The sequence below is a fragment of the Hemibagrus wyckioides genome, linkage group LG08 (genome assembly GCF_019097595.1).
Source record: "Hemibagrus wyckioides isolate EC202008001 linkage group LG08, SWU_Hwy_1.0, whole genome shotgun sequence".
In the NCBI taxonomy this organism is placed as follows: domain Eukaryota; kingdom Metazoa; phylum Chordata; class Actinopteri; order Siluriformes; family Bagridae; genus Hemibagrus; species Hemibagrus wyckioides.
The window spans coordinates 15961753-15987124 of NC_080717.1; the positions used below are offsets into that span (position 1 = coordinate 15961753).

The 25372-nt window shown below is 39.1% G+C and overlaps 2 protein-coding genes across 16 annotated transcripts in view; one reads left to right on the forward strand and one right to left on the reverse strand.

The window, feature by feature from the left end:
• The window catches only part of map7d3 (MAP7 domain containing 3), a 33372-nt gene extending 16982 nt beyond the window's left edge, over window positions 1-16390 (forward strand). For 8 of the 14 annotated variants that reach the window (XM_058397089.1, XM_058397094.1, XM_058397096.1 and 5 more), the window contains 11 exons: window positions 2577-2719; window positions 4793-4932; window positions 5020-5255; window positions 6580-6715; window positions 6858-7038; window positions 7125-7229; window positions 8992-9045; window positions 9157-9229; window positions 9339-9528; window positions 10443-10717; window positions 10875-16390. In XM_058397089.1, the coding sequence (XP_058253072.1) occupies window positions 2577-2719; window positions 4793-4932; window positions 5020-5255; window positions 6580-6715; window positions 6858-7038; window positions 7125-7229; window positions 8992-9045; window positions 9157-9229; window positions 9339-9528; window positions 10443-10717; window positions 10875-10882 (1541 nt within the window). In that variant the 3' untranslated portion in view covers window positions 10883-16390. The remainder of the gene's footprint in view (window positions 1-2576; window positions 2720-4792; window positions 4933-5019; window positions 5256-6579; window positions 6716-6857; window positions 7039-7124; window positions 7230-8991; window positions 9046-9156; window positions 9230-9338; window positions 9529-10442; window positions 10718-10874) is intronic. The other 6 variants (XM_058397091.1, XM_058397095.1, XM_058397097.1 and 3 more) reach the window with 2 other exon arrangements.
• On the reverse strand, window positions 11183-23980 carry fhl1a (four and a half LIM domains 1a). Of its 2 annotated transcripts, none has more exons than XM_058397105.1 (6): window positions 23708-23980; window positions 16208-16389; window positions 15831-16008; window positions 15543-15712; window positions 14653-14839; window positions 11183-14528 (listed from the first exon to the last, which is right to left on the reverse strand). In XM_058397105.1, exons 1-6 carry the CDS (start codon window positions 23883-23885, stop codon window positions 14374-14376), a joined length of 1050 nt encoding a protein of 349 aa, XP_058253088.1. In that variant the 5' UTR covers window positions 23886-23980; the 3' UTR covers window positions 11183-14373. The 2 variants fall into 2 exon arrangements, with proteins under 2 accessions (XP_058253088.1, XP_058253089.1); XM_058397106.1 differs by lacking the exon at window positions 23708-23980 and adding an exon at window positions 18480-18617.
• Between the last annotated feature and the right edge of the window lie 1392 nt (window positions 23981-25372).

Consider the following 25372-nt stretch of genomic DNA (forward strand, 5'->3'; position numbering starts at 1 on the left):
AAAGAAAATATTTACGTTTGATTTGTTTGCTATTTGGTTTGATTTCCCTTTATTGCACTTCATGATAAATCAAAGAAATACAAGAGGGGTGTGTATGTCTGAAACATGATTTATAATACACTTTCACTCATTAGTCAGAAATATGTTGTGGGATAAAGCTGAATAAACCCTTGTCAAATCTATGTAAAAGTCCAAAACTCATTTGAGTTAATAAAAGAACACCGTGATAAATAAGTGATTCAATAATTATGTAAATAGCTGCGGGCAGAACATTGTGTATCACATTCAGAATTTTCTGAATTATCTTTTCATCATCAAATATCCAGAACACATTACTGAAACTCTGTTATATGGCTCAATTTGTGGCTCACAGTTCCATGTAGCAGCTTGTGTCTGCAAAAATATTGCCCACAACTCAGCTGGTTTAGATAAATCGATTCTGACTTTCTCACTGCATTTGAGCTGCTTTAGAGTTGAAACTGGACCAAGACCACAGGAATAAGGGTGATTACTGTGTTCTTACCTGCTTATATACACAACACCGGTAGTCAAATTTGATGTAAATAAACTAAATGGTGCATATGTGAAGACCTTTTATTTTTCTAATTTAGTACAGTCTATGATTTTACTGTTTCTCCTTTTCTTTTCTTTTTTTTAACAATTACTTTGATAGCTCGAGACTTAAATGAAGATAAAATGCCTGGGTCAGCTCTTTCCCATGCTAACTGTCTTACATAAGTAGGATCTGAAGGCAGTATCACTGTTGCTTGAAATAGACACAAGTGTGATGTGAATCAGCAGAAGCTTATGGACCAGTTATATTCAAGTGTTTATCTCTGTTCGTAACTGTGCTGATTATCTCAAATGAGGATTAACCTGCTCTCAGTTCACCCCTTTTGGACTAAATCCAGCTGGCTACTATGGGAGTAGCAACAGCATAAATCTCTCTCAAATTGATGCTGCAGTGTGTTGACTATACATACTACCACCAGACCCAAATCTGTGATTAAAACACACATACATACACATATATATGTATGTATGTATGTATGCATGCATACAATGGATATAAAAAGGTGTTAGTGGTGAAAAAAATAAACCCATGATGGATCACGTCAGGACTTTTTCCACCTTCAGTTGGTGTGTTCAGAATGAACCAATCATTCAGACTAAACCATGTCACTGACTAACCCCAAATAAAGATCAGCTGTTTCTATAGGATCTTCTTGGTTTCAACTGACTGCTGAAGGCATGGTTTATCTAGGTTTAGTTTTTTTTAACATCACAAAGAACTGCAATTTCGAAGGGGACATTTAGAATTTTTTTATATCCACTGTACATACATACATACATACATACATACATACATACATACATTGGTGTCTCTGTTTCTACACTCAATGAGCACTTGAACGTATACTCATTCATGCAAATATCCAACCAACTAATCTTATGGCAGCAGTGCAAGGCAAAAAAGTGTCACCTCAGTGATTTTGACCATGGCATGATTGTTGCTGCCAGACGGGCTAGTTTAAGCATTTCTCAAACTGCTGACCTCCTGAGATTTTCTGGGCCCTACCCAGGATAACTGTAGTTTTCTTTAAAAAAGTGCTCAGTGAGTGTATGTATATATGTGTGTATGTATGTATGTGTGTATGTATGTGTATGTATGTGTATGTATGTATGTGTATGTATCTGTATGTGTATGTATCTGTATGTATCTGTATGTATGTTAGTCACACACACAACATTTATTTACTGTTACTCTTTCATTCAGAGGTCATTCAATAGTGTCAATGTGTCCAGGACAATAGTACAATGCATTATTTTATATGGTGTTGCTCTTTCTCTGTGCTCCAAAACTCAATTCCCGATCTGCAGAAATATGTAGTTTTACCTATAATTTCTTTATTAACAAACAAATACATACATAGTCAATTACTGACAGTTTTAGAATATTAATGGTGACAGACTTATTCAGAATGATACTGTGTAATAGCCCTACTAATATGCAAAGTTTGTTTTTTTGAGCTAATTGAATTTACAAAATTGTTTATGTGTAAGTGTGTGTGTGTGGTGCTTGTGGTGATTTGAGGGCTGTTCACCATTCGAGGCTGGAGGATTTACTTTGGTGCCTCAGGTGTCCAGTGTGTTCAGCTTAGAATCTTCTGATCACTTGTGATTGTGCCAGGATGCGAGTGCACCTACCCCAACTGTCTTTCTCTCTCATGCTCACTCTCAGTCTCACTCTCTCTCTCTCACACTCACTCACTCACTCACTCACTCTCACTGTGTGTGTGTGTGTGTGTGTGTGTGTGTGTGTAAGTAATGTCTCTGTCAAATCTCCTGCCAGCCTCGCCCACCCAAACCAATCATTGCTTGCTTCTAAATCAGTGACAAATCTCCTCCATCAATCAGTATAGATCTAACATATAGCAAATTGTTTTGTGCTCTCATCATCCCCATCCTCTTCTCTCCTCTTTATACTTCCTGCTTATGCATCACCCACTGGCCCGCTCGTGGTCCTTTTCCCGGCTCGACCCGTCCCATGCTCGGATGACCATATCCTTTATCAGAGTCTCATCTGTGTCCTCGATCAGTGTCGTCCACGCCACTGCCTTCCACCCGTGGCCCCCTGCGAAGTCGCAGCATTGATCGCCAAAAAAATGCCCCCAGCTCTACCTCTGCCTCTTCTGAATCCATCTCTAATGTGGCTCAGGTGAGCTGATTTTAAAATATCATTCTTTACTTCCATGGTTTTATATATACTAGTCTTGCTTAGATACAGTTACTAGGTGGTTGTATGGAAAGGCTTAAGTATGTTCTAAAGACTAAATGATCCCAAAGGTTACCTCGTATGTCAAACAAGGATAATATAATGAAGAGAGAAAAGATGTTACTCCCATTCCCTGTCTTACTCTGCCTGGATTAAGTTCCATGAAATAGTAGACCTACAATTTTATAAGCATGTATCCGTTTTGATTTGCTTTGCAAAGCAGGCTTGTACTTTTATTTCTGATTCTAATCAAGGAACTGTCCCTTCTCTCAAGCTATATCTGATGAAACTAAAGCATGCTCTGACAGGCAGAGGAAACAGAATTCTGAGTTGCAGTATCCTTGATTGTTTGTGATTCTGTAGCTAGGTTTTCTCAAAAACAAATTAAGTAAATAATACATTTTTAGTTAAACCAGTAACCAAATTAAGTAATATCAGTTGCTGCAAATGAGGTTTTTTGGCCTTGCCTGACAAGATCTCACAAAATGACACACTGGGCCATTGTCTGAGCTTTAGTCAGAATGGCATCAATGCACAACGCACGAATCGTCTGCTGAATGCAAAGCAGGGCGGTTCACCTCAGGGCCTCTAAGGTTTGCATTTTCTAGTCCTGTTTTTGAAATTGTAGTGCATTTTATTTCTTATAGCATGACCCATGGTAATGAAAGCACTGCCAACTATTTTCTCTCTGAACATTTAAAATATGTTCAGATTAGTTTATCATTTTGTCATTAAATATTTTAAGTTACATATTTAAATACTAGCCATAGTGAATCACAATGAACAAAATACCAAAAAAAATGTGAGTTTTTCCTACCAAACGAGAGCATTCCGACAACATTTATATTGCATTAGACACTCTGCAGGGACTTAAAACTTTGAAATTGTGATTTACAAAACCCCAGGAAATGACTGCATCATTAATTCAGTCTAAGTTGCCCGCTAATTTGCAGTAATATAAAATAATGTAATGTCATATACTTATAATATATTCTGCAGACCATAGATTTTGTGACACCCTCTGCCTTTGTCCCACTGCCATTTGAGTGACCTTGCTTTGATTCGGGCAGCTATGGGGCCTGTGTAGTATAAATAGTTGGACCTCAGAGGCCTGGTATATTCACCTTGACATTGTCAGCTGCTGTTGCAGTAACAATCTGGACTGCTGGGATATGTTCCTACCACAAAATAATCAGTTCATCACCATTGTTTATCATCCATAGTATATAAAGAAAAGTCGGTTTTATCAATTTAATGTATTTATTGGGATTGCGTTGGGCCTTTATAGGTCTTTATAGGTATAGGTCTTTTAGTCTTAGGACTTCACTCTTCAGTGGTGGTGAGTGCTTTAAGACAAGTTGTGTCCTGTGTTCACGTGCAAGATCCGAGTTGTTAGTCAGCATCACGTGTATCCATGGCACAAAATACATCAGTGATTCAGATGCAAAAAATGTTACTGGTACCTGTACAGAGATTAAGGTCAAAATCATTATAAGAACAGTGCACTTCCTACATAACACACCTAGGCTTGTGTGATATATACTTTGCCCTGATTGTGAATTATATTAAAAAACTTTTTAATAGACCAGAGCCCAAAAAAGGCAGTAAATGAAGCATTCCCACCACTACAGATTTAAAGAGAGTAGAAGAGGATTTCCAGCTCTGCACTCAGATGCTTTGGCAGTCAGAATAACTGAATATTGGATGGTGGATTTTTAAGTGATTCTGTAGAAATATGTAGTAGTTAATTATAAATATGTTAATCATGCCATCCTTTTAGAAATCCTGTTCTAAAATAATAGAAGTGTGATAGTATAATATTGCTGACATTTTCTCTTGACGTTGTTTGATTTGACACTTTTGCTTCGATCACTTTTTGCTGTCATGTACGGTTGATAATACGGTTCTTTCACACAAGCCTACATATAACATGACTGCACTCAGAATAAACATGGCTCTTTTTAGTAGTTTGGGGTGAGAAAACTACTTACATTTTGGATGTATGTTTGCATGTAGAAAACTGAAAAGGACAAGTCCGTCACTTCACCAGCAGCAAAACGTCCTCCTTCCCCTTCCACCGTTCCCAGTCGCCATCGATCTCCCTCCCCAGGCCCCGTCAGTGGTCCCAGGAGAGCACCATCACCTGGAGCAACCAAGTAAGAGACCTACATAACTTTGCTCTTTCGTCTTAATCTCTCTCTTCTTTCAGGCTATCCTGACAGATTTTTTTGTGTTTCTTCCAGGCAAAGCCCTCGTTATCGGCCACCCTCCCCCAGTGGGGGGAAGCCGAGGCCTCCATCCCCTCAGCCCGCTTCTAAACCTCCACCTATCCAGAAACCTGCCCTTACTCCAACTGGCCCTCCTATCCTGAGGAAGAGAGAGTCCAAACCTAAAGATGGATCTCCAGTGACTACTCCAACATCACAACATCAAGATACAAGCACAGCCAGCCCAGTCCCCAGCACCAAGCCCAAAGATGGTGAGAACTACCTGGCCACATTCAATTACTTTATTCAGTATAACTGCTAACCAAACCAAATCTGAAGTTCCCCAAGAACTGAAGAGATTTATTTTTCTTGCTTAAACTGACATTTCAACTAACTAGGAAAATACCAAGCACTTTGTGCTGAGTCATGTGAGCTGTGAGAGTCTGCAGGACTGGAATTACTGATGTGCAAAGGAGTCACATTGTGTTTTGGTATGATGGTTAGGTTATTGTATCTTAAAATATAATAACACTAATATAATAGTCCTGTAGTATTATAACAATCCATGTAATAAGAGACAAACTGATTAACCTGGTGACCACAAGCCAGTTAACAATAAAAATGGCTTCCACAGAGCATAGGGTGTGTTTACAGAAGAAACATGCAAAAAGAAGCAGCAGTGTTTGTTTACAGTTAAATAAGTTTCTAAAAATAGATCTTTCTTTTAAATATTGTATAGTTCAAACAGTTGTATAGTCTTTTTTTCACAAATGGGATTTTAATATGATTGATCTTAATCTACAGAAAAAATGCGCTGTTAAATAAATTAGCCTGTGCAGAATCTGTTTGACAATCCTGCGCTAGAGTATAGAAATACCTTCATTGTCTGTACCGCTTATCTGATCTATACTCGGGTCACGGGGAGCCTGTGCCTATCTCAGGCGTCATTGGGCATCAAGGCAGGATACACCCTGGACGGAGTGCCAACCCATAGCAGGGCACACACACACTCATTCACTCACACAATCACACACTACAGGCAATTTAGAGACTCCAATCAGCCTAGTAGCATGTATTTGGACTGTAGGAGGAAACCACTACACACACACAGCAAGCCTCGAACCCAGTACGCTAGAGGTGTGAGGCGAATGTGCTCACTTACTGTGGCACTGTTGTCAGCGTTTCCAGACAAGAATGTACACAAAATTTCATAAGAATTTATTGTGATCTTGCTGGTTTTATAAGGCTAATTTAATGTCAAATAAATGTTTATATAAACACACCTCTTTGGATAAACAGTGCTTATATATATTTTAAATTTGGGACATGTTGGGTACATTTACCCATAAACCTCTAAATAACTCCATCTTCTTTTAAGTCTGTATACTTTACTGTATAGTCAGCTCCTGGTTACACTGACTTACTGCGCCCTCTTCTGGACTCGATGGCTGGAAGCTGCTGATTCACTTCAGGCTGCTTTATTTAGCATATCTGTTTTATAATGTGTTATAAAGCCTTATCTGTTACTAGCCAAACACCTGCACATAATATGTGGTTGTTTGGTGAAGGAACTGATTGGCTGCGTGAATCTTCCAGATCCTAGTTTGAAAACCACAGCAAGCACTAACTCCGCTGCTGAAGCTGCTAAGATCCTGGCAGAGAACAGACGCCTGGCTCGTGAGCAGAAAGAACGAGAGGAGCAACTCAGACTACAGAGAGAGGAAGAGGAGAGGTGAATACACATTTACTTTTTTATTTTTATTTATACATACTTTTTTTCTGGTATTTAGTGTAAACAGAATCAGTTGTTTGCAGCATTATACAGGAATGGTAGCTAATGTACTGAAGAGCTAAATAGTTTTCTGGCATTGCAGGCTAAGAAAAGAGGAGGAGAAGCGGCTGGCTGAGGAGGAGAGAGCAAGGCGTTTGGAGGAGGAGAAGATTCTAGCAGAGGAGAGAAAGAAGGAAGAGGAGGAGAATGCTCGTAAGGCAGAAGAGGAGAGAAAGAGACTGGAGCTGGAGGAACAACAGAAAAAAGCCGAGTTACAGAAAGAGGCAAGCTAAAATCTATACATCATACATATCCTTCGGAAAGCTCTTAGTACTAGTCATTGAGTAATGGATCTTGTGTCCAATTACAGCGAGAGGAGGCAGAAGCAAAGGCTCTGGAGGAGGCGGAGAAGCAGCGACAGGAGAGGGAGCGCATCATGCAGCAGAACCAGCAGGAGCGCATGGAGAGGAAGAAGGTGAAACACCATCATTCCACTTATTTAAAACCTGCTCTCTCTGCACACATTTCACTCTTCAGGTAATTATAGTTGCTTTTGTAGATCAAGGTCCCCATAACGCTAATTTTGCAGAATTCACCATTCTGTAAAAATTTGTAATATATAACACTATAACCAAAGCTATTATCATTAACTATCATATTAAATCTATATTGCCTACCCTGCCTTGAACTTCAGGGTCATTTTTCAATTGAGAAAATAGTCAAGTTGGAAGCCTGAGTGTCAGCACAAATGATCTGGTGTTTTGACAGTATAAATGCTTTTAGTAGTACTGGATTTAAATTATTCAGAATTAAAGTGTAATCATTGGCTGTGTTGTTGATTTGATAAAGACAGTAGCTAATAATAGAGCTACATTTACATTCACATTTCTGGCATTTGGCAGATGTCATCTAGAGCGAAGTAGAAAAGTGTTTTGAAGTCTCAGTCGATGAATACATTAACACTGGTTCACTAGGTCACAAACTTAGGATACCATCAGCCTAAAAACTGTATTGGGACGAAATACTGCAAAATTTAAAAAAAAAAAAAATGTAAATACATAAAACAAACAGGGTAAACTAAGTGTTTTATGAAGAGGTAGGTCTTCACCTGTTATTTACAGACTGACAGTGACTCAGCTGTTCAGACATCTTGGGGAAGTTCATTCCACCATGTCAGTGCCAGAACAGAAGAGAGTCTTGATACTCCTACCTCTTACCCTGAGAGATTGTAGGACCAGTAGAGCAGTGCTAGTAAATCTGAGAGAGAGGGGTGCAGTGCAAGGAGTGATAAGAGATTTGAGGTAAGAGGGTGCTGGTCCATTCTTGGCTTTGTAGGCTGGCATCGGTGTTTTAAATCTGATGCGTGCGGCTACCGGAAGCCAGTGAAGGTGCACAGCAGTGGGGTGGTGTGTGAGAACTTAGGCAGGTTGAAGTCACGCAGCTGCATTTTGGATCATTTGCAGAGGATGAATTGCATTCAGCATTGCCAGCAGAGAGTTGCAGTAGTCCAGATTCAATATGACAAGAGACTGACCAAGCATCTGAGCAGTGGATAAAGGCCGAATCCTTCTGATGATGTACAGTAGAAACCTACATGAGCGTGTCACATTAGCAACATGGGAGGAAACGGAAAGTTTATGGTCCATGGTTACCCCAAGGTTGTGAGCAGTGGCCGAAGAGAGAACGAAGAGCTAGCAGGGAACATATTTTGAAGCAATGTACTGAGATTTTTGTACTGCTGCCTCCTCTGTTCTCCATCAAGGAGAAGATCACCCAGGACAAGTCCAAACTCCACACACATATTACAATGCTTAGTCTCTTTATGAACTTAAAAAATATGTACCAAAGCAGGCCACATAATTTTTGGCATGCATCTAGGATTTATTGAGGATCAAATTTGCCAGTCTAATAGGTCACTAAATGTGGGGCCAGCTCTTGCTGAGGATGCCAGGATTGTTAACTGCAGCTGCAACAGTAGTTCCTTTGAACCTGTTAGAATTAAGGAACTATTAGAAATTTTCATTGGGTAAACTCTGAATAGCAGCATTGATGCAGAAGGAACTGGATGAGAAGTTTCCAGGGAACTTATGGTTGTATAACGAGTATTTATTTCAAATATGTACTGAAACTGTGCTCATCAGAGTAGACATGAAGTCTCTCTCCTGGATTTGAGATATATTTTTGCATTGCTTGTAAAGGCTTCCGTGTAAATGTTTTTGTTCATCTTTGTTTTTCAGAGAATTGAGGAAATTATGAAGAGAACCAGAAAAATGGACCAAAATGATTTCAAGGCAAGTCTGTTTTTTTTTCTAGTTAAATATTGCTTAGGTTAAGTAAGGGCTGTTGTAGGTTTTGAAGTGATAAAGCAGGGCTTTCAGTTTGTTGGTGATTCTTTCCTGCAGGGTAACGATGAGAGAGGCATTCCAGACGAGAACGGTGACGATCTTACTGACCAGCTAAACTGTGAAACCAAGGGTAAGGTTATATGTATATGTTTATTTGCTTAATCTGCAGTTTAGGATGAATTACATAGACTTTTGGCTGCTTTTTATTACACTCACATTCCTGATCTTCCTGATTTCAGAGGATCAATCTGTGCCTTCTGAGGATAACATCGACCAGCCAGACATTCAGTCAGACATCCAGGAGCAAGGCATGACTTCAGAGGAAGGCCAGTTGGAATCAGAGCCACTCAACAGTGTGAATGGACAGAGCAAAGTGGATGACAAAGAAAACAACAATGATGTCAGTGCAGCACAGCCCACAGCCAACGGGTACAGAAATTGCCTTATTTTATCTTATATGTCCCTCAACTGAGGGATCCTATCATGCAGTTTTACAGCATAGTATAGTTTTAAAACTAGCATATTAACTTTCATCTTAGACCCTGTTCATACCTGGTCATCTTAAGTGGCTCCTTAATAATGTGCGTTCACACTAGTTTTGTGTCTAGCTATGTTAATCGCATTAAAAAAAGACTCCTGATACTTTACCACCAATTTCCTGTATTTCTTGATTCCTGTCATCTTGTGCAGAAAATGGTTTTAAATAATCATTAATGATTTTATTTATAATGGTTTTATTTATTTATAATGGCACTTGCTCTAACTGGAAACACTTGATGGGGAAAGCTACGCATAGATGTGGGGCTAATTTAAAATTAAGATTTATTTTTATTTCTGTATTTTTACACTTACTCTTAAAGCAGATGGCCTTCTCCACATTTTCTTGTTCTTCTTGGTCAAGTCTTAATTAGAGAATTTAGATTTTGATACCATTCAACTTCTCCCCCCCAAAAAAAGGAAGCTGGCTAGGGAGTGCAGTTCAGGAGTGAGTCACCTCACAGGATGTCACACTGAGCCTCGCTCGCATGTTAAATACAGCTTCATAAAATTGTAAAACACAAACGGTGTTCCTCATAATTACTTAAAATATGACTGTGCCTGAATACTGAACTCTCCTTTTATGGTCTGAGTAGTCATATGTAGCTAATATTACCTCATGGTAATCTCTATCCACATCTGATCTTGATACTAAAGACACATGACCAGGTATGAACACAATGTTCACAGACTGCTGTAGTACAAAACTGTAGCTGTGAACAGCTTGCTTTTTGTTTGTTTAAAAGAGGTTTTATTAATACAGTTGCCTGGTTCATCATTTAAAGCTTCAATTCTGTCTCCTCTAGTAGTTCTCATCCAAAGACACATCTAGTGGAGGGCTCGGAGTTTGTGAATGAGGACAGTAAGATGGGGGTGAATGGGAAAGCAGGGTCCTGGAGCTTTGAAGAGTTCATTGATCTGGGAGTTCACACTAAAGGCCGGTCTCTCATGGAGCCCGATTCCTGTAATCAGGGTCTAATAGATTGTGGTGTGGGACCTGAAGGACCCAGAGTGGCCTTTGATGACAAGTCGGCCCCTGTGAACTCCCTCCATCCTGTTCAACCCATTGAAGCCCTTTCTGGTGAGGAGCTTTTTATATAATTCTTATCTTTTTTTTTTAATCCTTAATAACAAGTAAATAGCTTCCTGTTGAAGATATATGCATTGTACTGAATTGCCCTGTTTTCCTCACTGCCCTGTTTCTCCCTTTCTTTGTTTCCCAACATAATTCTCCTCAGAGATTTGATTGGATTTTGATCTTCCCCCAAGGACGGTTGCTAATTGCACTCCATGATGTTTGTCTGGTTGAGTTCCAAAGTTTCCTGTGCTCAGCTGGACATCCAGAGAAACTCTGAATCACAGAGGAAGGCCTCAACGTCTGCACCTCCGAAAAGTCGAAAATACATTTTCTTTTTCAAGTCATAGCTGAAAATAAGAGAAATGCTTCAGGGAAACATAATCTTCCATTATGCTTAATTCTGTTTTCCTGCCTCATTCTTTCCATTGTTGGCATCTTGTCAGTTTTCTTTTTTTTTTTCTTGCGTCATTATTATTGTTATTTTGATCTTTTTTTTATGTTGAGTCTTTTGTAATTTATTCTTCTATGACTTGTCCCTTTCTTTATTCATTTTGTTGAATTTTTCATATTTGTATTTCGGTGTAGAGTTAGGTATTTCAATGATCCCAGGCTGTCAGTGGACCTAAGCAGAAGTGAGCAATTAATGTGAAGTAAAGCTGTTGAGTTCAGAGGAGGCAGACTTCCAGCTGTCTCACACACTGGTTTAAAAATGTTTGTGAACTGAGTTCTGCTCAACTATATGACAGTTATCCAGGCCTTTTCTGCTTATGAGTCTGTAGAGAGCCTTGGCAGCGCTTCCTTAAAGTTACACTGATGCATGTAGCGCTTTACCTGCATTTTCCAGCTTCCTGCCCAATCTAATGTGATGACGCAGGCCAACAGGCTGCTAATTGTCCTCCCTCCTGCTGTGAAGCATTGTATAAACTTTTTAACCCTAGCAAGCTTGGTCAAGGTATTTCATAAAAAGATGACAATAGGATCTGGTTAAAGTGCTGAATTTCAAGCTCAGACAAAATCTTTTCAAATTGCTTTAGTCTTTAAAGGATGAAGGTGAAATCTTGGAAACATTTGTAACTTGTTGAATGAAGGTTGTTTAAAGTTGTACGTCTTAGGCTTGTGGCTGTTGCAGAATGTGGACGTTTTCTTCTACATATATTTCTACATTTCTAAGTGTAAACATGGTTAGATATTCACACGAGTCTAATGTAAGAGCATCCCAAAACTAATGTACATCTTTGAATGTCAGAGTGAATCTGTTTCTTACTCCAGTATGTAATTCTAGCACACAGAAATTACTGTAAGTTTTAAATATCTGCACATTGAAACGAGCTGTGTAGGTGCATGTTGTTCCTTATAGGGTGCTAGGCAGGAGGGATTCTCTGGTCTGGTTTCAAAGCTTGAATAATTGTTAGTGTTCCCACATTCCCTCAGGCTCATAGTTCTGTCAGGTCCTTAAGGGTTTTAAAGTCTACCTTTCTGTTCCTCTGACGTTTTAAAATCCTTAATCCCTGGCTCAGCCAGTTTTATGTCTTGTAAAATCGATCTCATATAGGTAATATTTAAAATTATATTCCTACTTCTGTAAGTATTATGAACATGATCAGTATTCAGCTGTTATTCTAAGGCTTGGGGAAGGGAAGTGTATTTTGGTTGGTTCCTCTCTGGTGCATTTTTTTTTTCTGCTGCTACTCAACAGTATCTGATGTAGAACATGATAGAGCCTGGCCCTGTCCCTCCGGGGAATGAAAGGATGAGGAATATGAACGTTGCAGGGGGTTGTTATTGCAAGTTATTTTGGGTAAAATATGATTTGGCATTGTTGTCAGGTTGATTCAAACATGATTGTCTTGGTGTGACTGCACAAAAACGAAGGATATGGACCTTGTTTACAGGTTAAAAGATTGGAAATCCTGGTAGTGGATCCAGATGAATTGTGCTCAGGGCTCATAGCTAGTAGAAATGCTGTTTGAGTTCCTGTCCATTTCATAGCACTGTTGTGAGTAGGTGTAAGGAAAAGCTTGAACCTCAAATGCTTGAAGTGTTGAGTAGAGACTGTTATGGGTCCATAGTCTATTTTGGGCAAGTGTGGGCTTTTTGTATACACTATTTTACTCAGAAATGATTTGGGCCACTGAGCACAGGGCATTTCATTATTTAAAATAGTGGTCATTTACTAATGAACTAATTAGTATCATTCCTCTCCTAACACCACTCTTTCTCTTATAGGCATGGATCATTTACTTGAAAACCATGTTTTGTTGCTCAGTTTAATTAATTGCCATTTTTTTTCCTCCAGGATAAGGGACACCCTAGAATTAAAATTGTCAGGTTGAGACCCAAACACTGTCTAGAATTCCTGTGGCATTACACTGGAATTCCACTCAGGCAAAAAAAAAAAAAAAAAAAACTAATAAGCATGTGCTTGGCGTGTAAGGGAGCGCTGGGCTGCAGAACCCTTTTTGTTTATTTTAGCCTTTCCGCAGTCCCTCCCTACCACGTGGTTTACAAAAATGTTAGACACCCCAAAGTGCTTAGAGTCTTGCAGTGGCTGCTGCACAAGCATCTCCGTGTGTGTTTTTTGGTGTGTGCTGCTTTTGCAGGAAGTCGGCATGGTCACTCAGACAGGGTCACATCATTGCAGTTGCTGCTTCTTTCATCCAGGACCCTGTAAACCCTTGAGTGCTTTGGGTTTCAGAGCTTGTTCTCTAGCTTACAGTGCTCATCATGGTGATAGGATAGAATGGTGCCTTAGAAATAGGGTGAGAGACATATTTATTTTCATATGTTACAACCTAAATGTTACATGATGTGCTTTCACTGGCCATGACAATCATTTTACTTGACCAGGGCCCTACATAGGATGCAATATTGTGTATCTTGAAAATTATAGTTGTAAATTTACCCAAAATATACTGGAAAAAGCTATAAACTGTTCAAATAAAGTTTTGCTAGATAAAATAAGGAAATGTTTTTAATGTTGTTCATACCAACTGTAAGATATTTGTGCTTTCATCCTTCATAAATGAAGGCTTTAGTTGAAGCTTGAAATTTATTGTTCAGATTCATTGTTCCTTCACCCAAAATGCCATGAATAAAGTATATACTAATATTGTTGCATGCCAAAGGATTCATGTTAAATGTGTCACAGCAGAATTCCAAAAGCATAGTACTCAGGTGTGTTAATAACGTTAAACAGACAAAAAATACATTTCCACAAAGCGACATGAAACAGTTTGCCTTAAAGCTTCATGAGAAGAAATCTTCCAGTAAAGCCTTGCATGGTTTCCTATTTTTTAAATCGAGTCTAAAATATTATTTCAGTATTGCAACTCGCCAGAGCCGCTCATGTACTGCTCTGAAGAAATGGATAACTGACTGGAGATTTTATTACACTGATTGCACACCACTCACTATATTCTACCAAGAAAAATCCTGCCTGCTTCAATCTGTGCTGCACCTCATCACTAAAACCATCGTATTTGTGAGGTCACTTTTTTTTGTTTTGTTTTTTTTGTTTTTTTGCTTTAGATAGATGTGTTTGATTATTGAATCACCATGTAGAGGAGCAGAACACAAGCACTAATAATGAATTACAGTTGCCACCAGTATAAGGTGGAAACCGTTCCTTAAAACGAAATCTGGAAAGAGCATCTGCAGCCTCACAGCTTTTTGGCACAGTCAGGGCAGTAGATGTTCTCCTCATGCATGACGAAGCGCTTGTGAGCCAGGGACAGGGAGCACTTCTTACAGTTAAAGCAGTACTCGTGCCAAGTGTGGTGCTCATAGTTCACCACGTTAGTCCCTCTGCCAAAACCTGTAAGAAGCATATTTATGTGGGTGTCAAACATTCTTTTCAGCATATTAGTGTTTTCTAACTATTAAAAAGCACATTCTACATATTAAATCACTACACCTCAGCATCATCCATCCATATTTACCAGTAATAGGATTTTGACATCCAGAGCACTTCTTGGCCACGGAGGTCTTGTAGCAGTCCACGCAGTAGAAATCATCCTCATGAGCAGTGAAGCGAGCACCAGCCAGTGGCTTCTTGCAGGTCTTACACACAAAGCATTCAGAGTGCCAGGGTTTATCCTGATAGCTGATCCCACCAGAGGAGATGGGCTGCAAGATGGTTGACAGAAATGATTGGAATAAAACAAATGTTCAAGCACTGAAATCAAACAGTATATTCGCATAAATCGGGTGATCAGTAATAATGAAATGTATACACAGCTATTAATTCGATTAGGTTTTTCTGTATATTTTCTACTCTAGTGCAACTTGCATTGTACTGGAACAGACAAATCTTTTTACAGACTGATGTGTGGATAGCAGGGGAGCAGTTTCTGTGATATATGGAGGGCTTTTCCAGATATTGCACTTTAATTGCATGCTAGCTAATTTTGGATTGTGAAATCGAACTTGGTTGTCACTCTGTCATTAATATCTGAAATGAACTTAACTAATATAAAATAAGCAGCCTGTTAATTGCTAGAACAAACGAATAGAAAGAAGTGGTTCAGTGATGTGTTTACAAGGTCTATGCCATCTACAGATATAATCAACATCTAGGGATTTGATTATGATTTGATTATATACGTTAAATACATACTAGGCAGCCAGTATACACTGAAAGCGTATATTCAAACACATCAACAGGCTTTGGTGTGTGAGGGTCAGATATCCAGAAGGCTAATTCCTCAGGAGTATTTTACTTCACTGTTTTATTTGTTAAATGTCATTCTGTCACTGCGTGTGAAATATAATGCCCTCAGTGACCAACTGTTTGGGAATCTCTGCTCTACTCTGTGCTTGCAGCAGTCACCTCCTTGCAGCGGGCACAATTCTTGGCAAACTTCTTCTCATGGCAAGCACCGCAGTAGAATTCGTCCCCCTTGGTCAGGAAACTCTGAGAACGGATTGGCTGCTTGCACTCAAAGCAGATGAAGCATTCCTCATGCCACACTTTATGCTTGTACTCCACATTTTGAGAGCCTGAAGGGAAAACACAGTAGCCAAGGGCTGGCTTTAAAGAATACTCAACAGTAGGATCAATTTACTAATGATGAGACTGTGATGACAGACACCAGCTGGAATGAGTGGAATTACACACCAGGCATGATGACTTTGTAGCAGCCCTGGCAGCGGGGTGAGTCCTCACGGGCACCACACTTCCCACACATGATCTTGCCATCGTCTTTAGCTGCAAAAGGCTCGTTGGCCAGCGGCTTGTAGCACTTGGCACAGCGGAAGCAGTCCTCATGCCAGTGGCGGTTCTTATGGGTCAGCTCCTTAAAACGGAGAGGGGAAAAAATTATTTTTATTTAGTCAGCTGTTTATACGAAACACACTGTGACTTATTCACCTGTTAAAATATACTAAACGATACTTAATTTCATAAGGGATGTTTGATAGTAAAGTATACAATTTTCAGAGCTGGTGGTGAACATGGATTATAGCATTTCTTTTGTAAATAAAGAGGAAGTCCACCTTAGCATCAGCTCCTATAGGTCGACGGCATTCTGCACAGGTGTTGGCACACAGCTTGTCAAAGCAGCGCACACACACATGCTTCTCATCCTTCATGATGTACTTTTTGCCATGCAGGTCATCTCTGCAGTAGAAGCAGTTGAAGCGCTCAGTCATGATGGAGCTGAGATAGCTACGTGGGCCTGTAGTGATAACAGAAGAAGATACATTTTGAATAGTTAGACATCTGTAATAATAAGCCTGATTCTAAGCATGCTTGTTACTGTGGTATTGTTGCCTCAAGGGGTCAGTACAGTACAGATGAAGAATATGCGTAATTATATGTTTAAAAGCAGGGCTAGGTGAGGATATATTTTTTTAAACCATAATATTTATCTTGGCACATTCATAAAGTCTAACAATGCAGCACTAATTCTTTCAAGATGTCAGTCTGCTTGTATTAGCAGCACCAAATGTCAGCAGCTTTATTTAACCTATGAAAGAAAATACAATGACATTGCAGCTTTATATCTGTGTTGGTGACTCAGATGTTCCACGCCTGAAAGATGAGAATAGGATGATGAATGCTAATCCGTTCTCCCTCCATGTTGGCTGTAATCATGCATAGCCTGGCAACTGTATACCAAACATCTAAGAGATATGTATGAAAGGACAGCTATCCAACTGGCCACAATTATGGGTTCCAAATAGCTTTAAGACCTTCATTTAATGGTGACAGAGCTGCATGCTCTGGCCATCGACAAGAGTTTGTACTTTTTGAAGGACAGACTAATTCATCCCAGTGGACTTTTCCTGTCAACAGTCTTTGGGTGTTGTCTTTCCCATAGTTTCATGGATTAAAATACTGCTGGAGGTAGTATACAGTACAGTATAAACAGCCCATTAGTGTCCATAGGTCAGAATAGCAAATTCCAAAGAGATCAGACCAATGTAAGCAGGATCTTATTCACTGAGGACAAATCATCACAATTTAATTAAAAGTACAGTTAATAACACCCATAGAAGATACAAAGATAGCTTCCATGTCCAAAATGCTCAGTTTCTGAAATGAGTAGGAATAGAAGCTCGTTCTAGCAAAGGTGTTAAAGCACATCAGAAAACAGTTAAGCGATCTCAGCGGATCAAAACTTTTCCCAACTGTTGACTATCGATGTTGGTTAATAGATTTTAAAGAATCTTTTATAATAAGTGAATATGATTCCTGGGGTTTGCCAGGAATCATAAGAGGGATAATTTTAAGAGGGATAAACTATTAAAAGGGTAGGTCTTGTGGCTTAAACCAGAAATGTAGTCATTACTTTTCAAATTATATTGCAAAAAATGCTTTACAAAGGACACTGACATTACAACTGTTAACTTTCTCCACTGTATTACTTTCATTTATGGCTTTCTGAAAACATCAGTGTTCATTCACAGAACACATCAGTGACCATCCCTGCTTCTGTAGATCCAAAGTAAAGGCGAGTTCCAGACTTCAACTTGAATATAGTATTTTGTAAACACGTTTTGAAGCAGTGTAGATTTCATGGAATGGGTTTTGAATTACAGAAACAAAGTAATGTTGCTCCGGAGTCTGAATCTGAACTTCATCCCTGTGACCTCAGCACTATGAGGGCATTTGGCTTCCCCAAACTTCTGTAATCCTTTTGGTGTGTTCTGCCAGAGTGTTTAATAGACAAAATACCAATTTTGTCCCAGTGGGAAGAACATGGATTATCCAAAAAGGTCTTCATAGGATTCAAATGAGTCACTGAGGAAGAGGCAGCAGTGATGGAAACTAAATCCATCAAAAGAAACTACTGTATCTAAAACAGAGACATTAAATGTATACATATAAAGACTGTGACTAATCGCATACCAATCCATAGCACATAATCCTAGTTACTGAATTCATTTCTTTGTTTACTTTTATAAAAAGCAGTCCAGTCACACAAAAATGCTTTGCCAACAATAACCAGCACACCAGAACAAAGATAGATAGATAGATAGATAGATAGATAGATAGATAGATAGATAGATAGATAGATAGATAGATAGATAGATAGATAGATAGATAGATAGATAGATAGATAGATAGATAGATAGATAGATACCAAAGAAATCAGGATACTACATTCCCAAATCCTACAACACAACCAAAACAGCGAACGCTGATCACATCAGCACCCACAGATTACAACGCCATTGACCACTGATTCAGTTCCAGACTTTAGGCAAGTCACCAGAATCCTTACATGATGCTCTACAAATATTCTAGAGCAAACACTTTTACCTGAGTGCCTGTAGAAAGTCATGGTTGGTTTCTGCTGGCAGATGACACAAACTATTAGACCAAGGAATTCAATGTAGAGAGTAAATAAAAAGTCTCTCACTGTTATATATACCCCAGTCAAAACCACGCCTGCCCCAGTTAGAACCAATACCCCACTCTCTGCTTGCACAACCCCAACTTCAAACCACCCCCAAACATTCTGTACTGCCCCGGGCTTTATTATACTTTAACCACCACATGTTCTAACCATGTTAGGATATGCCCCCAAATGAGCAGGGGAAGAGGTGAGTAAAGAGGAAAGAGGGCTAGATATTGAATTCCTTTGTTGGGACATGGACACAGAAAGGAACTTCAGCAGAAGGGATTTTAGATACTGGGAAGCTTCTCTTGATATTTGCAGGTCTGACATCTGTGTACTATACTGAAATGGATCAGTGGATCAGCTGTTTACAAAGGCTTCGGATCTAAAAGGAACAGTATATATACAGTATTCTTTCTGTGTTTACATAATGTGTGTGTTTATCATTTATCAAACAATCTCTCACGTATCTGTGTCTGGATCAAATGGATATGTTATACCTTTATAAGCCATTAGCCTTTTATGATTTATGTGTTCACCCACGCATGAGATTATTAGGGCATGTCTCATGCTTTCATGAATAGTGGAGTACTTACCTTTACTTGGCTATGTATTCATAGTACTGTGACTTTAAACTGTATCATATTACTCTGTATTCGCTTCTAGCAGTTTCTAACAGATATTGTCTAAATTAGAAATTTAGTAAATTGTAGTCGATTTTATTATTTACTAGGGTTTTTTCTATACCTACTGACTTATAAAGGGACTTTGAGCCATTCCACTTAATACTCCTCGGTCCATTCATCTATAATCACAAAAAAATCATTCACACATCAAATTTAGTCCATGTTTTGCCATTTTATCAAAAAATACATTTGTGCAAATTTGTATAAACACTAATGTGGTGTTCCTGCTGAAATGGTGTCCTGATGGTGACGTCTGAACTATCCAGTCACAGAAGACATTTCTATTAAAATTGTCATTAGATTCAAGATTACAGGATTTTGAGATACTGAGTTGTGGATGAAACCCATTCAAATGACCAGACAAATAGGCTAATAGTAACAATATAGAGCATCATAAATATAATAATTCGCAATTATGGGTTGTGAAATTTCCACAACAACAAATTCTTAATAAGCACAGGCTGTGTTTCCACAGACCCGACTGTGTGCACCAGTATCTTTCCATATAGTTGCTGGTGACTTTTGTGTGATGATGTATGTGTGTTAAAATAGATTCCATATACAACATTTCTGAAACGTTGGAATGTTGACATTGGTCTGAATGAGTCATTTGGTGGACATGCAGGTGTAAGTATAGTATATAATATGGAAAGCTTTTATGCCATCCCACCTGTCCTCTGCTGAGACCATCCCGTCTGGATAGCCCTGAAATAGCTCTGCTCACTCGCTCTGACACAACCCCTAAACAACGCTTCACTCATCTGTTATCTTACCCCCTCCACACAGAGAGGCACGGCTCTTGATCTGGTCAGGACCATCTGCAGCTCGTTTATAAACACTGTTTATGAAGGTCAACGTATGTGGGACAAGAATCAGAATCATGACGGAGCTGGACGTGGAATAGTGTTTCAGGAAGCTGCCTGTTCATGTACACAAAAACCAACAAAAATCCAAAATTTAAAATCCAATACAACACTGCATGTTTTCGAAGGGAAGCCTTACCAAAAACAGTGCAAGATTTAATGTCCTTTAAAATATGCATAGCATAGTTCTCCAGACTAAAATGACATTAGATAGAAAATTTTTGACAAAAATGGCGATATGAAAAGAAACTATTGTATAATGCTGAGAGCAAGCGGTTCAATGAAAGAGAGAAATGAAATTTGGCACTAAATATGTCTCTGGATTAAAGCCAAATGTTGTACTGCATCCACTGCAGATCCACTCTGGATCCTCACAGCAGAACAGGCACCGTGTCACAACGAGATAATGTCCTCATACAGGAACTGGTCCAAATGTTATTTTTAACATTTTGAACAAATGTCACACAGCTCTAGAAGGGGTTAAAAGCACTTATGAGCTGAATAGCATTCATGAGTTTAGTGATAGCAAATGATCTTTACAACCACCTTCCCAGTCCCCTACTACCTGATGACATGTTTGTTGATGTGTTTTTTTTATTATTGATAGCTTTAAAAGGAAACTAGGTTCATGCAAGAAAAAACCTACCCTGTGTCCCAATTCCCCTACTATCCTAGGGCTCTTCATAGAGCTGCCTTTCTGGCCAAGCTTAGTAACAGGGCTAAACGGGCGTGGCCAGGATGGGACAAAGAAACCAGTGGCCATTCTAATAGTGCAGAGATGTGACAACCTGCCAGAAGGACAACCATCTCAGAATACTCCATCAATCTGGACTTTATAGTAGACTGGTTACACAGGCAAAATACTTTTTGGGCTAAATCCCAAGCATTTCAACTCACGAAACTAGGCACTGTCTTATAACTGGCTTATACAATCCCCTTGATAAAGCATGGTAATGGTAGCATCATGGACTGGTGGTAGTTCTCAAAAGCAGGGGAAACTAGTTAGAATTTATGGAAGGATGAATGCAGACAAAAGCAAAGGTCCTTGAAGAAGCTGCTCCAGACTGAAGCAAAGGTTCAGCTTTTAGCATGAACACAATCTGAAGAATACAACCAAAACAATGCAGCTGTGGATCAGGACAAGTCTTGAACTTGAACCCCATATCTGTGGAGGGACACGTTCATGAATTGGGAGTTCACTGACACTCACCATCCAATCTGTGTGAGCTTGACAGGATTTGCCAGAAAGAATATGATAAACTGCCTAAATGCTGGTATGCAAAGCTTATAAAGACTTACCAAAAAGTTAAAATACGTTTTTAACAATTACTGTGCATAGATTGATAGCAAAATGTTTTTATCCAGTACATACAGTTGCAATAAAGTATTAAAATGCAAAGTGCCAATAATTACCAGTACCCCTGTCTAAATAAAACTCTAATGGACATGATTTGTGCCTGTACTTGAACAGAATTCTTGGTCCCTCATAAAGCAAGGGGCCATCTACAGAGTGTTATGCTGAAAGTAATTTCTTTTAAGAATGTGAAGTAAGAGCACACAGAGAGACAGGAATCCTGGGGCAGCCCGGATGAGCAGCATTCTAGACATGCCTGCACCAAGCCATAGCTCTCACTAGAGAGCTCCATCTGCCTAGTTGACCATTACCATTCAGCACAGTGATGTGACAAAATGATCTGTATGTATAGTCACTAACACGTGCATATGCAGCATATATGTAGTGTTGGAAAGGTCAGCTCTCAGTAATTCTATCAGAAATAAAATACTGAAAGGTATTTCTATGCACAAATTCACTGTGAACTATTTTCAGTGTGGACTCTAAACACTTTATCCTGATAAAGTTGTCCTAGATAAGTCACACAGACAGAAAGCGCAAGTGGTGATAATGTTAATAAAGTGAGTACAATATTATATTATTTTACCTGTTTCTGCAGTCACACACAGTGAGAAAAACAGTTGCACATATTATATGAAATCCACCATCAGTAAAATCAACAGATCATCACATGCTAGTAGTGTATAAAGCTCAAAGGATATTCATTTTACTGAATAAATTATTCATACGCATATATTACACCTTAGGGAACTCATATTTCTAAAACTCTAAAAAGCTATTCAGATCTCCTGCATTTTAAACAACTGTAAATGTTTGTAAGATTAATTATGAACATATAGATTTAACATTTAGCTTAGTGTCAACTTTCTGTGCTCTGATTCAGATCCATCAGAGGCCGCGGTCTTTATGTCTTTTTCCCATTTAGCTTAGTTCTGTATAATATGACTTATCCACCCCCATTCCTTTGTGGTGAGCTGAATTTGCACAATACAGTTATGTAATTGTAGACGGAACTGTTTAGTATTATCGCTATTGGACAGTTACATGGCTTACATCCAGCCAGCTGGAGATAAAGGGGAATAATGGACAAGAGGTTGTCCCAAATCTGCCCCCAGTGGACAGAATGCCCCAGTGCAAGTCTCCACAGCTCCACATTACCTAATTAGGACCTCCAGTGCTGAGGGTAGACACTTGAGCTTCACATGGTTCCCCCTAGTGGAGCACAGAGGAGCATGATGGGAGAATGAGACAATCCAGCTGCTGGAACTCTTTTGGTGACTAATTACACAAATTGTGTTCCAAAAAGTTCTTGATCACTGAAGCCAGGAGTACAAACAGTGCTCTCGGCACAAACCTTATATGGATGAAGCACATACAAATATTTTTGCAAGGATGAGGTAGCTCTGAAATTATGTTCTTAACAAGCACAAAGCTCTGAGAATTTGAGGAGATGTTAAATGACAGAAGAATCTGACATGAAAAAGGATAAAATGAGGTAATGGTTATGCCAAGCAAGGTGATGTCATTGTTTTGGCTAAACATCCAGGTGTGTAAAAGTTGCTAGGGAAGAATAAGCTCATGGTTTTGGCTGGGATGAAGTGAAGCTGTATAATGAGTCTTAATGAGGTCTATATACCTTAATCTGGCCTGGTCAGTTCATTCTATCTGTGTGAGTCAGATTTGCTCATGGCTATTAAATTACTGTTTTCAATTATATATTTAAATTTATATATAAGATTTCTATCTTTAATCTGAAACCTCTCAATACAGGTTACAAATACTTTAATGAAACAGTATTACAAAGCAGGACTAATTGTGCTTTTAGACTATGTATATGTTTAGGCCATGTTTGTTATTTTATATATTTATATTTATTTAATCCCCATGTTGTCTTTAATGACTGTGGACATTTACCCTGTAGTCTGCTTCAGAGAACTATAAAAGCAGCTGTTGATTTAAACTAAACGTATTAAATAGATAAGTGCTGGTCCTTTTTTTATACAAAAATAAATTATATAAAATAAAAACCCAGAAAAGTTATTCCATCAAAGTACTTAAAGATGTGTCTGCGCCATTAGCATTAATGTTAGCGTCTCTGAGGAAGTCCATCCGTCACTGGTCGCGCGCGCGCTCACACACACACACAGACAGACGCGCGATATCTACAATACAAGTGAAGTCTGTATTTATTGGATTTTATGTAAAGAAGCCATAAATGAAGAAAGTAAATTTAATATAAAACTTACCAAAAAATGTAAGGCTATGTAAATGAGGCAGTTGTTTTCTCTCACGGTAGCCACTGATGCCCAGCCTGCGCGCGCTGTAACGGTTTGTGTCTCGCGCTGCGCTTAAAAAGCTCGTGTTCGGGAAGAGAGTGAGGGAGAAAAAAAAAAACCCGGGATGAGATCCAAAGGCTATGTACATAATAACAATGACTTCAGCCAGGAATTTACAACCTCCACCTCAGCAGGGGAGAAAAGACAAATAGCTCCAGTAATTTAAAACAGAAAAGCAAAGTCGTTTTAAACAAGGATTGAAGAGGGAACTATGTTAGGAGACTGTATCTCCAGTTCAGACCAGAGACTCTGACATGTGACCTTCTGTCTCCTTGTCTAGAAATTTTCAACATCCTTCACAAATTTGGTCCTCAGACCAATAATCCTAATATTTGCATAGCTCAGTTAGTATGAAGTGTCTGGGTGGGTCAGGGATGGGCTGACATTCCTAAACCTCGTTTATATTAAATGAAATAAACTCCAAACACACAGCTCCTTTTGTCTAAATTCTTGTGAATGTGGATATGAATTATAGATCAAGTCTGATTTATGGTTAAGAGGCAAAGATGCTGAATTTTTTGACTCTTCAGGTTGCAAAGCAAAGACTAAGTAAAGAGTAAAGAGCTTTCAGGGACACCTTTCAGGGAGGTATGACACAAAAAATCATCTCTCTGGTCAACCCCGACCACACACTGCACATAGTTTTCTGTAAACAGTGTGTTCAGTGGAAGACTTCTGTCTCAAAGTTGCTCAACAGACAGACTTAGGAAATCCTTTGTTCCCAGATCTTCAACACCTCTCTACAGGGACATGGTAATGTGGACTGGGAGATCTAGGCTAAGGCTCAACTACTACATACATCACGGTGTTACATGTATAACTCTCTCATCCGTTAGATTCAGGGTCTGCTCAGTTACTCTCACTATTGCATATCTTGCCATTACAGACTCAATTTCATTGTCACTTCCATGCAGCTCTTGGCACATTTGTTTAGGTATTTAAACAATTAATACTATTTGCACTGTCACTTTGTTTCATATAAAATTGCACATCAAGGGCTGCACTGCAATTAACCTCTATTTCTCTTATTCGTACCACCCCGTTCGTTCTTAACATTGCACTAGTAACTTCTGGTTGGTTATCACATTACCCTGTGTATACTGACTATTTGTAAGATATACAGCGTGCAATCTACAACTTGTCTTTGTGTTACTGTCTCTATTGCTGCTGGATATCTGGAATTTCCTTCAGGATCAATAAAGCTATCTATCTATCTAATATTTAATTGCTCAGGTATGGAGTTTTGCGGATTCTATCAGTTTCTTAGTTTTCCTACCACCTCCCAAAACAGTCTAGTCGGTGAATTTAGGGACATTAAAGTGTATATAGCATGTATGTGTGTGCATGGTGCCCTGTCATGAACTGGCAGCCCATCCAGGGTGTATTCCTACCTTGCACTCAGAGCTCCAGGGATAGGCTTCTTATCCACCGCACCCAAGATGAAGGAATGAATAAAGGACCTGTTGTCAGAGGTGAGTATGAGAGGTTGACTTATTATTACAGTGTTGCTTGTGGTGAAATGATCCCCTCCGAGTTTTCCACTATAATTTGACAGGTCTTCTTTGCCAAACTATG